At 48.7% G+C, this 14398-nt stretch overlaps 1 protein-coding gene and 1 pseudogene across 1 annotated transcript; both read left to right on the top strand.

The window, feature by feature from the left end:
- Positions 1 to 1000: 1000 nt before the first annotated feature.
- On the top strand, positions 1001 to 2179 carry LOC124652801 (expansin-B2-like). Its single transcript, XM_047191843.1, has 3 exons — positions 1001 to 1187; positions 1295 to 1404; positions 1652 to 2179. Exons 1-3 carry the CDS (start codon positions 1001 to 1003, stop codon positions 2177 to 2179), a joined length of 825 nt encoding a protein of 274 aa, XP_047047799.1.
- Positions 2180 to 6928: 4749 nt separating this feature from the next.
- LOC124656597 lies at positions 6929 to 7843 on the top strand (annotated as a pseudogene).
- The last annotated feature ends 6555 nt before the right edge of the window (positions 7844 to 14398 follow it).

Below are 14398 nucleotides of genomic sequence, written 5' to 3'. Positions count from 1 at the left end.
GTCGGGGTAGACTTTGAAATGGCGGAGGAGGAGCTCGGGCGAAGCGGTGAGACGTCACGGCAGCGCCCTGGCCACGGACGTGGTAGACGGCGGTTTACCCGGCAGTGGTTGCGTTGGAGGCATGGATCGCTCGAAGGTATAAAGGAGCAATGCTTGCCGGAGGTTGAGGACAAGATCATGGGAAAGGAGCGGCGGTAATGTTAGTTTACTTTGAACTAACTTAGCTCTTAGTCACCTGGACGTTAGGCGGACCCTCATGTATCTTTCGTTATCTGGAGCTAGTCGTAAGTTGGCATATATTGTTCTTGCTCTATTAGAGTGGCACGTTCGTTATTGGGTTGTGGTTCATTATTAGGTTATAGTTTGTTATGCAAAATATACTTTTTACGAATATTAAGAGAGAGACATAAGTATGCAAAATATACTAACCAGTGTAAATTGTTTTATGTACTCATATTAAGCCCTAGAGTATCGTTTGCATCAAATATATAGCGTGGAGCTTGACTTTTAGGCCACAACAATGGTCTGACTCTCTGCAATCAAACCGGAGGCCACAACAATGGTCTGATTTTCTGCAATTAATCAAACCGGAGCCTCTCCACTGCACCGCCACCACCCAAAAAATATGCAATAAACATTTTCAATTGTGTACTCAAATCATTAGCGGTTACTGGATGATCACTTCCAGGATGTTATTGTAATTCATATTCGTTGAAGATGAGATCTCATAGTCGTACGACTCGTACACACTTAAACGGGAGCCTCCATTCCTCCGTGATTCCGTCCGTAGCCATGTTACCCTTGCAGTTCTAAACACGCCATTACACGTCGTCGTCGTTCGTCGGCGCAACTGCAACTGGCGCCGACTCATCGTTGTCACCTCATTTTGCCTGCCTATAAATCCCGTCCCGCTCAACCATCAAAACACAAACAGGAGTCCAGCAAGTACAAATCGTACAAGTCTAATTAAGGAGGTGTTCATATAACCGTACTGCCAAATATGGCTGGTGTCACCAGCAATGGCGCCGTCGCGCTTGTCGTTGTCGCGCTCCTCTCCCTTGTCGTCCCGTCCGTCCGTTCTGCAGTCGACAACGGCGTCTCCGCCGCTAGATCCTACAACTCCGGCTGGCTCCCCGCCAAGGCCACCTGGTACGGCCAGCCCAACGGCGCCGGCCCCGACGACAACGGTATGTACGCTGAACTCATATGCGATGACGGCGCAATGTCGTTCTTGCATCACGCAGAAGTTCCAGCTCGGTAGAAGTAATAATGCTAATCGATCTACCATTTGCAGGTGGTGCTTGCGGCTTCAAGAACGTGAACCAGTACCCCTTGTCCGCCATGACTTCGTGCGGCAACGAGCCCCTCTTCCAGGGTGGCGCTGGCTGCGGCACCTGCTACCAGGTACAGTATGCACTGGCAGCTCTAGGAATTTGCAACTTATTACCACTACCACGCCACGCGTGGTGCCGACAATGTCAGCTAATGACGATGTGTCAATGTCGATTAAATTAGTTGATGCTGATTGCTGATCACTAATGATTAGCTTGGTCGAACTCAAACCGATGTCGATCAACGTTAAGTACTCTGCCATGTGCCATGTATATATAGGGAAGTTGACCTTCTATGTTTTCCTCCATTGTTGTTTTAGATACGGTGCACGAGAACCAACAACCCTGCGTGCTCCAGCCAGACAAAGACGGTGGTGATCACCGACATGAACTACTACCCCGTGGCCAAGTACCACTTCGACCTCAGCGGCACGGCGTTCGGCGCGCTGGCGATGCCGGGCCAGAACGACCAGCTCCGGCACGCGGGCATCATTGACATGCAGTTCAGGAGGGTGCCCTGCAACTTCGCCGGCATGAAGCTGGGCTTCTACGTCCTGCGTGGCGCCAACCCCAACTACCTCCCGGTGCTGGTGCAGTATGCCAACCGGGACGGCACCGTCGTGAAGATGGACCTCATGCGCTCCACGAACGGCCGCCCCACAGGGCGATGGGAGCCCATGTACCGCTCCTGGGGCTCTGTCTGGCGGTGCGACTCCAGGGACGCGCTGCTGGGGCCGCTCTCGCTGCGCGTCACCAGCGAGTCCGGCAAGACGCTTGTCGCCAACAATGTCATCCCCAATGGCTGGAAGGGCGACACCAGCTACTCGTCCAACATCCAGTTCTCTTGATTCATTCCCCCGATCGAGGCTGAGTCAATCATTTTGCTAGTGTCATGTAATTGATCCATATTTACTACCGGGGTAATATTCCAGGCGTGTTGATTACTTGATTGGCGTTAATTGTGTGATGTGCGTGTGATAAACTAAATATTACTGAATGTGTTCTTATCCAGCCAGCATGCTAGTTAACCCCACCACTCTAATGAAAAAGCCTATTATAGTATGCTCATGTGTGCGACTGTAAAGCATGTTTGCAACCTACCTAGTGGGGGTAGAGTTCCCTCCTTGGTACATAAAATGCATTCACGATGAACAGCTGAAAGTGGCAAGTGGCTCGTTTGCAACGGGCTAACATCTACGAAGTCTACCCATATGGAGCATCAAATTTGGCCCAGAGTACCAAATGCGTTTAGAGTGGTCAGGATGGTTCTAGTAATAGTCCGAGAGTTTGCTTGTTTTGGGCCAAAAACAAGGTAATGGGAGGTGGCGGTGGATACCAGCTTGAGCTCACTTGCGCTCGTCCTCTGAGAGCGCCTGGGAATTTGTTACCGGGTTGCCGAACGCTGTATAGAAGGGTTTGATTTATTTTCGTTAGCATGAATAAATTGCTATCGCGAAAATATCAACTACACTCAGCCACTACAACAACGAAATGTTTAAAGATAGGGTTAATTAGATATATGCCACTGCAATTCATGCCTATTCGAAAAATGCCACTCCAATTCTCAAACTTCGAAATATGCCACTCCAATTCTTCTATACGTTGACAAATGCCATTGTACACATTTGAGCTCGTTTTTGGTAGAAAAACGGTCACTGTATTTTCTCTCGGACGAATCTACCCCTGGGCCCACATCCTTATCCTATCTACATCCAAAGGCTGTTCTTCTCTGGTTCGACCACAGCGTCGAAGAACTCGAGCGCCACCGCTGCCGCAGCCTTTCCCGTCGGCGCCTTCACCTCCACCCATCTCCACGCCTCCCGCAGCCCTCCGCGCGTCGACGTGCCTTTACTCATTGGTACAACATCTGCCCCGTCCCAAGCTGGAGCTTCGTCGATGTGTCCCCGCGGGGAGCGCTGCCGCGTCTCGTCTTTCCCCTGTTCCTCGCACAGCTACGAGCTCTAACAGCCTTCCTTCCCGTAGTGGTCCGCCGGCATGGCACGGAGAGCAGCTCCTCGTCGTGCTCTTGTTTGAGCGACAGCGAAGGCAAAAACGTGTTCAGAAGGAACGGGAGTGAGAGTGGAGAGGATGGAGCTGGGCTGCTTGTGTTGGTTTAGTCACATGTGGGATCGGGGGCAAATTCGTCCGGGAGAAAATACGGTATACGGTTTCTGAACAAAAATGAGGCCAAATCACTAGAGTGGCATTTATCAACGTATAGAAGAATTGGAGTGGCATATTTCGAAGTTTGAGAATTGGAGTGGCATTTTTCGAATAGGCATGAATTGGAGTGGCATATATCTAATTAACCCTTAAAGATATTACAGATACACACAACTCTACTAATAAGAAGGAAAAACGAAGATTTCACTATGGTTATCAAAACCTTGTAGCTGCAACACAAACCACTGCCAAGATAGCATACGAAATTCGCGCTCTTAAAACAATGGCTTCAACAAGGCCATTACCATGCACAACCGATTAAGGCTAGACAACTCTGGATTTTCACCCTGGAGCAAGTCCTACCTCTCAAAACAATGCCTTCAACAAGATCATTGCTAGACACAACCAATTAAGATCAGAACTTGGATTTTCACCATGGAAGACAAGACTATGTACTCCTCTATGTTGCCGCCCCCGCTTATCTGTGTCACTACGCAAGACAAGAACCATCAAGTGAAGTCATCTTCGCCATGAAGACTTCTGTATGTCATTAGTAGACTTCAGACCTCAGCCCGCCATAACAATCTTCGCGCCTATCTTCTTCATGGAGATCGAAAACCAACATGTTCCATGATGGCAACGGAACACCGAAGCTTCGCGTCGAGTCCCTCTTGAAGCCACACGGCCAGAAATATGGGTGCGCACGATCGAATCTCATCCGATGCAGCAATCTACCGGTGATCATAGGCGGATCTACCCTCCCTCTTGCCCGGGCAGCCGCCTGGACTTCCGGCCGGCCGGCAAGTATATTTTTGCCTATATTTCATATGTATTTAACGAAAAATAAGAACATTAAGCCTGTTTGCCCGGGCTTGAAAATCACTGCAGGTCCGCCTATGCCGGTGATGGCCTGCCGAACGCGGGTCATTCGTGTATATTTTCTTGGAAGTATTATTTCCGATTTTTATATCGTGTCCCAACAAGGAGCATAGGAGGATGTTCATCTGCAGTGTTTCTGTCACACCCAAGGTGTCACAAGTCTTAGGTGAATGACTGTAAGAATTGAAATGAAAATTGGTGTATAAATGATAGGATTTTGGAGTGTTGATAATGCAATAAAGTAAAGTGCATAAAATTAAACAGCTAATAAGAAATAAATGGGTTTACGAGATGAAAAGGTAGACATTTGAGTGATTCGGTTCATGGCGATAGTGAATATGCTTGGTAGAATAAAAGTGATAAGTGAATATGATTATTCCTATTTTATCTAAGAAGGCAAGCAACCCATAAGAGAAAGACTACTCTTGGTATATTTCATCTTCCTTCGGTAATCCTACTCTTGTTACCAAAGACATGGTCAACGCATCTATTAAGATGTTTAAACCGGAGTAAACCTTTAAGCTTGGTGGTTCCTTGTGATTCCTCGAGTATTGCTAGATTCTCTTTGATATCGGTCGTGTCACTCGGGGGGTTGCCGATTCACTAGCACACAAGTTCATGTTTATGAGTTCTTGAGATCATGCTATATGGGCCCTTAAATTAGATAACAACACTAGGTGCACATGAATATTCATACTCATATATAATCATCTTAATCATAAATTCACAAATAGATGGAATAAAATAGGCACATCATATATCACCAATCCCTTACATCTCCCACGCCAATAGGATCTACACACACATGAGAGGAGAATAATATAATGATATCATAGCAAAGTAAATGAAGTTCATCTCGATATTATCGTAGCAAGCCACAATAGTTGAAGATCAAGTAATCCTACAAGTATGAATCTCTCTCTCTCTCTCTGAGTACAAGTGGGTTGTAATTGATGAGGTGGTGATCTTGATGAGATTGATCTTTGATGGAGTCGAGGATGGTCTTCTCCTTCTTCAGATCGGATCTCTTATGTTTCTCGTTTGTTGCCGTTCACGAAAAGGGTTTGATTTGATAAGGGAAGGCGGCACCGCCCGATGCGGTTGGACGGTACAGTCACCTCCGCCCGTATTGATGCCCGCTAAAGTCCCTGGATCGGCAGGATGGATTTGGCCTCAACAGGAAATGTCTTTATTTCGTTGCAATTAGCCCGTAAATATCTTCGGATCCTCCAGAAATGATGTTTTCCTGAAATACATAACTAAAAAACAAGGTCTCGCCTGAATTGCGATATTAGCATTAGTTGAAACACAAAATCTAATGAAAAACCAATGAAACCAAGAGATAAGTGGTGGAGAATCCATAGTAAAAAAGCATAGAAATTTGGAGCTATCAACCAGCATCAAGCGCCCAAAGGAGATCATCGGTGGAGCCTTCCGAAACTCATCACCGGCTAGATCAATGAGGGTCGTCATCAAGCAGAACACCGTCTTGGCGCGAGCCGCCTCCTTCATTAGGTAGATCGGCAGGCCCCCACACTTGCCGCCCGCCGGCTCCCAACAGCGGATCGAGGATGTCGGCATGGACCACCACCACCACACGCATCATGTGAAGATGAGGGGTTGAGCCGTACTGAGTCCCACGAGCCGGGCGCCGTGTCGTCCGTGCGGCCACAACAATCGTCGAGGTCATCGAATAAGTCGGGGACCACCGCCCCAACGTCCATGTTTGTCAAACAAGCCGACCCATCTAGGGCCACCGTTAAGCTCGGCTGAAGATCCCACCACACAAGGAGGAGCAGGCCCCGCCACGCTAGAGGCGCTCGAAGATGAGAGCCCACCACCACCATCTGTCGGAAAGGGCTTTGCACTGCCGGTTTCCTCCGGTGGTGGCGGGGAGAGATGTACGTAGGGGAGGAAGGGGTGGAGGAAGGGGGCAGCGACGTCTAGGGTTTCGCCCGAGCGACCCGGGAGCGACGCAAGCCTATAGAAGGGTTTGATGGCACGTTCGTTAGGTAACACGGTCCATTAATTTAAATACACCTATTAAGCGTGTTGTATCATTTGAATTTAAAATGTATAACGTGGGGCTAGATCTTAATGCACAACAATGGTCTGACTTTATGCCTTCAACCCCATGATCTGATTCTGGTTAGTTGATGATCATTGGATCGATAGAACTTTCGCTTATGTACGGCAATCATTAGCGGTTACTCGATGATCACCTCCAGGCTGTATTCTACTCCGTATTTCATATTCGTTGAAGATGCGATCTCATAGTCGTCCGACTCGTACACACTTAAACCGGAGCCTCCATTCCTCCATGATTCCCTCCGTAGCCATGTTACCTTGCACCTTGCAGTTCTTAACACGCCATTACACGTCGTCGTCAGATGCAACTGCAACTGGCACCGACTCGTCGTTCTCACCTGATTGTTGCCTATTGGGCTGCCTATAAATGCCATCCCCCGCCCAGCGATCAAGACACAATCAGGAGTACAGCAAGTACACATACCGTACAAGTGTAAGGAGGTTCATACTAGTATTACTGTGCCAATATGGCCAACACCAATGGCGCCATTGCGCTGGTTGCACTCTTCTCTATGCTCGTCCCGTCCGTCCGTTCTGCAGTCGACTACAGCATCTCCGCCGCGAGATCCTACAACTCCGGCTGGCTCCCCGCCAAGGCCACCTGGTACGGCCGGCCCAACGGCGCCGGCCCCGATGACAACGGTACGCTCATACGCAACGACGACGCAATGCATGTTGGTCTTGCATCACGCAGTTATTTGCAAGTACCAATAATACCGATCGATCTATTTGCAGGTGGTGCTTGTGGCTTCAAGAACGTGAACCAGTACCCACTCTCCGCCATGACGTCATGCGGCAACGAGCCCCTGTTCCAAGGCGGCGCCGGCTGCGGGCACCTGCTACCAGATACGATGCACGAGAGCCAACAACCCCTCCTGCTCCGGCCAGACAAAGACGGTGGTGATCACAGACATGAACTACTACCCCGTGGCCAAGTACCACTTCGACCTCAGCGGCACGGCGTTCGGCGCGCTGGCGACGCCTGGCCGGAACGACCAGCTCCGGCACGCGGGCATCATCGACATGCAGTTCAGGAGGGTGCTCTGCAACTTCGCCGGCATGAAGCTGGGCTTCTACGTCCTGTGGGGCGCCAACCCCAACTACCTCCCGGTGCTGGTGCAGTACGCCAACCGGGACGGCACCGTGGTGAAGATGGACCTCATGCGCTCCATGAACGGCCGCCCCACGGGGCGATGGGAGCCCATGTACCGCTCCTGGGGCTCCGTCTGGCGCTGCGACTCCAGGGACGCGCTGCTGGGGCCGCTCTCCCTGCGCGTCACCAGCGAGTCCGGCAAGACGCTCGTCGCCAACAATGTCATCCCCAATGGCTGGACCGCTGGAAGGGCGACACCAGCTACTCGTCTAACGTCCAGTTCTCTTGATTCATTGCCCCGATCGAGGCTGAGTCAATCGTTTTGCTAGTGTCATGTAATTGATTTTTTTTAAAGAGTAGGCCGTAGCCCTGCCTTAAATTAATAAGGCCGTTGCCGGCAAGTGTTACAGGATGCTGAAGAACAGCTTACAAACATCGATGAACAAGCAAACGAAAGATTACAAAGAAAACAACTTGTCATCGAGGCCATCATCTCAAGGAAGAACCAGAGCGGAGGAGAAACAACGCCATGAAGCTCGCCACCGGGAATCCTGCCACCGTCAAGTCTGTCGCATCGCAGCCGGAATGCCATCCGCCTCCACCTCCGAAGAAGGTCCCAACCTTCTCGCCACTGGATCGTGGGCGCCGGACCGTCGGCAAGCGGGCGGCTCTCCTTAGAGCACGAATGAGCACCGGGGGCATCAAACCAAGGACTAAGAACCGGACACGACCACCACACGCGACGGACCACGAGGCCTCGCCGCCGGCCAACGCACCGGCCACCCAAAAGACTTCGACAGCACGGGACGGAGATCGCCGGAGAAGACACGGCAAAGCGCCGCAACCGCAGACTCGGGACACCCACGCAGCACGGACACCTTCCACCGACCCAAGGCGGTGCCTTCAGAAGAAACACGACGCGGAGCGCCGTCGCCGCCCAATCCAGGGATTTGGGTTTTCACCCGGGTGCCAAAGGAAGGAGGGAGGGGGGATATACCTCGACGCATCGCCTCCAAGGAGAAGACGGCGTCCGGGACGTCGCCGGCCGCGTGACCGCCACCGCCGGCCCAGGGATTTCTCCCGACGAGCCCCTGCCCTGCCACCCCAACCACACCGACGAGAACGCCGGAAGTCATGGCCTTGGGGTGGGTACCACATGAAATCCGGCCTCCGTCTTCAGATCTGCCACGAGGTCGACGGGGCAACCACCGCGGCCCGAGCACCCTCCACCGCCTCCACGCCGCCCACGCGACCGAGGAGACGGTCCTCAGCATCATGACAAGCGCTCCCCGCCGCGGGGGACCGCGCCGCCCTCACCTCGCGAGAGGTCGCCGCCTCCGGTGCCCAAGCCCCCACCGGGAGGAGCGCTGGTCGACCACGCCACGACCCACGGCTGCTCCGGCGAGGCAAGACGCGACGAGCGCCGACGTCGCGCCCGCTCCGGCACCAACGAATCCGCGCGGCGTTCCTCCTCCTATCGTCGCGCGTGGAGCCGGGAGCCCAGATCCCCGCCGCCCCCTTCCTGGGCGTCGCGGCCTTCGACCGGCGGCGCCTCCGGGGGCGACGAGGAGGGGAGATCGAGGTGGGGGGAGCTGGTGGCGGCGGCCTAGGGTTTCGTCCCCGGGTCGCCGGGAGGAGCGGCGGGGGAGCGAACCGGTCATAAAGTGGATTCTGTTGACTCGGTTCCTCTGTCATGTAATTGATCCATATTTACTACCGGGGTAATATTCCAGGCGTGTTGATTACTTGATTGGCGTTAATTGTGTGATGTGCGTGTGATAAACTAAATATTACTGAACGTTCAGTTCCGTTGATTCACCTACTCACCCGATCTAGGCTGAGTCAATCGTTTATTCGTTTTGCCGGTGTCATATGATTGATTCCTATATATTTAAATTTACGGGTAATTCCAAATGCCCCGATTGTGTGTATACGGGAAGTACTATAAGTAACTAGGCAAGTGGAGTAGAGTATCCATGCGATTGTGAAACAAGATGAATACGGGGAATATGCTAGGTTGTATTATTGAGCATCGAGCGTGGGTATGAATATGCAGGATTTTTTTAAACTTATGATAAAAAAAAATTGTAAGATTAAAATTCTATCATATTTTCCCATAAATTTTTTTAAAACTTATAAATTTAATTTTCCGGAACAGAAGCGGCCTCAGTCTTGAGGTACGTGAAGATGATTTACCTAAGTAGTACTATATTCTAACAAGTTTGTACTAACCATAGCACTGATAAGCATACCGACAAACGTTGAAAATGTTGACTAATAGGAAAGTTTTCGCCCAATTAATTATACGTTTTAGGTACCTCAGACATCTCTAGGTTTTCTTCATCTCGACAGCACCTCGTTTTGTCCAAATACTTCACCTGCAATTTTAACGGGAACGCTTGATTTGCATGTACACGTTTTTTTCATCTCGCACATCACTTAAGATAACACTTCACCTGCAATTTAACGGAAACGCTTGGTTCATAATACTCCTCGCTACTAGAGAAACAACTAATCATGGGTTTTGCTAGCAGTACCGCACCAATATTGTGGGCCACCACTAGCACCATACGCCACCGCTAGAAATTTACTAGTGACCGCATTAGGTTAGAGGCGTGGGCCACTTCCATTTTTGGGTGTACGTTTTTAGATAATAGGGTGCGGATCCCGGCCTCTGCATCAAAGTGATGCACTGGCCACCGTTTTTGGGTGTACGTGCGCACTCGTATGCCCTCCTCAATGGATCGGCCTTTCAATTTTGAAAAATAAAAGAAATAATATCAATTTTAAATTTAATAATCCTTTGAGTATATGCCATGTGTTATGTGTTCTAGTTGTCGGAAAATTAATAAACAGACATATTTTTGCAAAAATAGTGTCATGTTTCAATAAAATGGCTCTAAATTTTTCATATGACTTTCGATGAAAAAGTTGTTTGTATCTACAGAGGAATTACACTAATTTCAATGGCCGTGAGGCCGTTTACCAATTTTTAGATTTGTTATAATCAAAAAGAAAATTTGAGTTTTCCGAAGACTTAGATTTTTACTACTAAAAAGTTTTATGAAAAAAATTAGCGAGTGGCGCACCGGAACTTGTGGTGCATGGCTGGTAGTTTCTCAAAATTTGAAACGCCGACCTACCCCACTAACTTCACAGCCACACATCATCTATCCACCCCTGACACACCCCTTTATCCACCCATGCATCCTACCCTCCTCTCTCTCTTCATTCCCACCTCCATGCCACCCTTTTCTCCCTACCTCTTCTTCCTCCTCCCCTCCTCCATGGTCCTCCTCCTTCTCCATGCCTCCTACGAGGCCCCCCTCCTCCACCACCTCCTCCTCCTCCTCCATGCCCCCGACCTCATGCGACCTCGCCGTCGACCTCGCCCTCGATGGTAGATCCGCGTCCTCGGCGACAACCCCGCCTCGCGCACCGTCCTACCCCCGACCCAGGCTGGCCGCCACCACGAACGCCTGCGGCTCAACCTCCAGCACCTTCGACTACTCCACACTGCGCAACGACTGCCTTCACCACCAAGATGCGGGCGCAGCCATAACGAAAATGATTCGAAAAAATCACAAAAAATTAAATTTTAATATCATAGTAGCAGTGCACCTATAAATTTCTACCGATGACATACCTCACGAAATAGCTGTGGCGCACCGAGCACGCACCTCACGGAAATAGCTATGGCACACCGGGCATATACTGGTGGCGCATTGCATCGTATGCCTACCACTAGTTGATAGCAGTGGCACCAGCGGTCACGCCACCGATGGCAAACACTTTGTATTTATTTGTGCCGGGGAAAGGACCGAAGAATGCATTAGATGCATCAATGCAATCAACCAGGAAAAGATTTTGATAATACAGAAATTTGTCAAAGGCTATGGACTAGGGTGGTGCAAAAAAATGCAACATATATCAATTATCGAGACAAAAAGGGAAAAAATAAAGAACTCATGTCAGGAATGAACCTTTAGCAAGAATATGCTTAGGATGCAAAAGGAGGCAGAAATTGCGCAGTCTTTTAGAGAGCTCACCGCCGGGAAGGTGTTGATGGCGGCGCTTACCCTCACGAAGTGCTGATGTGAGAAGGCAGCGGCTCAGGCACTGGGACCTCTCGGTCACGGGCGGTGAGGCTCTACCGCTGCACCAGGCCCGCGCCCTTCCGGCATGCGATAAAGCAAGAAAAAAGAAACAGGACTGAGACTCCGCCTCCGGAACCAGCAGCAAAAACTACTAGTCGCCAGAGCCAAGCCTGCCCAAGCCTTCAGCGCGCCACAGCCTTTTCTTGCTTATGGTGTGCTGGTGAAACAAAGGTCCATGCCAATATTGTCGCCCCCACCCTGCATAGTTTTATCAGATTTTCTCCAAGTTAACCAAGCAATATATATGAGCTTGACCCAGTTTTCCCCCAAATCAAGTTTATCTTGTGCAATGAGCAGTAGTGCAAAAAGATACAAACTTCGACAGTACAAACAGTACTTGCCCTACCAACGCACCAATTTTGAAGCATGGGATTTATGCGTTGAAACGCGTTTTACATGGCACCATATAATAGGGGTCAATAGAAAAATAGTGTGCGACAACAATGAGCATAGCATAACGACTTGGATGGAGCTGACCTGAGCCACATTAACTGAGAAAATCCCAGTCTTAACAAAACTAACACTGGACTGGAGCAGCCTTTTTCTTGCACCAGCTCGCCCGTACCTCGCCCAAGATTATACACCACAGCTAGACTCAGCTTGCGACCACGTAGCATACAGCAGATCATTGTGCATTTTAGCCTCTTCACTGGAAGCCTGCAAGTTCAGTTGGCGTTAATAGAGAACAGGTGGAAAGCAAAGCCTAGGAACACATGAGATTTTGCATGCTGAAATTGCCATTAAAAAATAGTCCAATTTGTCTTAAAGCACTAATAAACATTTTCTTACAAGTCTGACAGTGAAAACAAGTTCATTCCACGCCAATGTTTGATTTCAAAAGTACAGTTGTAGTTTCTTATAAATGTATAAAGAAGAAGGGTCATACACGGAATCTGGATGATAGCGGTTTTTCAGTTTTAGTTCTAAATTACCTCCAGAGGTTGAACATACACCATCCCTGAACTAAAAAAATCCTATGCTCCCCAAAATCCCTCAGCCTCTATCTGCACAATCAGTTAATGGTTCAGTGGCAGCCACGCCCAACGCTGATCCTGAATGAGTCGAGTATGGTTCCTGCAGTGGCTCTAGCAGCCCGCCAGGTCCTGAATAATCGAGTATGATTCACATAATACATGCATGCTGGAAGCTGCTGGTGCTGCCTTTTGCATGTTGTTCCTCTAGAAACTACAAGTCCTGGAGGTGTTCGATAAATAATGGAGAGAACAGGAGGACCAGAAGCCCGCGTGGGAGATGGCAAAATCGCGAGAAGAGCGAGGTTAATGTAACCACGAGATGCGCTACTCAGAGGAGGGGTTATAGTTCTGGCGGAACATCACAAGCTGTGATGAGACTGCCAAACCAACTCAAACAGTAACATCAAGATACAGCTGAAGATAAATGTTTTAACGAGGCCAATGTTCAGCTGGACCAAAGAAAACCTAACTGTACAAACTTCTTTGAGATTCACATAGCTGCTTCATGTGACAATCCCCTCTCCATGTCACTCATTGTGAAACTTCGAGTAACATGGGGATTTCCCAGGCGAGCCACTTTTGATCTAGGGTGGCTCCTGCCACCGGAAAAAAAAAAAATTGAGAAATGCCAAAAAATCCAAACAAGAAATTTGGCGCATACATCTCTAGAACATTATATAGATGCACAGCTGGCAGAAAAGACGTTTTTCTGTGTCCTGTGTAAGAAAGATAAATCGTTGAAAGCTGCTTGAGCACCAAATTTTGTCTATTTTGCCCACACAGGACACAAAAGATCTCGATTTTCTCGTGAACAGATATGTCGAGATGTCGCACTAAATTTTTGTTGGAATTTTTTTGACATTTTAACTGTGGGATAAACTCCTTTCCAAAAACCCAGATTTTGACAAGTTTTAACACATATTCTGTGCATAGTTTTAGCATATTTCTGTGTACATATCCTGATTGTGTGTTATTTATTTTCACTTGTGCGGCTGAACACAATATCAGAAAAAGGACACCCTTATGAATACAGATTGGGTTCCACACATTTTTATCTGCTAAGCGAACTCTTACGTGGGGCTAGTTGTCAGCAGGTTACTCCCCTCCTCCGCTCTCAAACAGATGTCACCATAGAATGCCGGTTCACATTTTAGTGCTTTGACCACCAAACGATCGAAATATAAGAAAAATGTTTGATTTATATGTGGAAATTGGTTTGCCATACGAAACAACTTCCAAATCATTGTATTTTTAAATTTTGCTACTCCCTCCAATTCATGTAATAATGTCAGTCAATATGAATACCTAGAACTAAAATGTGTGTATCTAGATACAATAATATTATGCGACAATTAACCTTATGGATTGGAGGGAGCATCGTTACTGTCCAGAGAAGCCCCAGCAGTCATGGGAGTTCACTGGGATGGTGTCAGAGCCAAAACCAGAGGTAAGAAAAATACCCCAAAAGGAAAACTAGTAGTAATTAAGAAATTAAAGACTTTTTAAGAAACCCAGGTTTACCCAGGGCATACCTAAACTGTCACTATGGAGTCTCCTGATTCACCGCCTTCCAAAACTGGGTTTTTAACGATTGAGATCCATAAAAACGCAAATGAACAAGATCACATGTGTGTGTAATATATGGCCTAACTTAATGAAGACAGACTCGCAGATTCTAATGAATTACATGGATTATTTTTCTATGAGACACTC

The sequence above is a fragment of the Lolium rigidum genome, chromosome 5 (assembly GCF_022539505.1).
Source record: "Lolium rigidum isolate FL_2022 chromosome 5, APGP_CSIRO_Lrig_0.1, whole genome shotgun sequence".
NCBI classification, from domain to species: domain Eukaryota; kingdom Viridiplantae; phylum Streptophyta; class Magnoliopsida; order Poales; family Poaceae; genus Lolium; species Lolium rigidum.
This window is presented reverse-complemented; position numbering and strand designations above follow the sequence as displayed.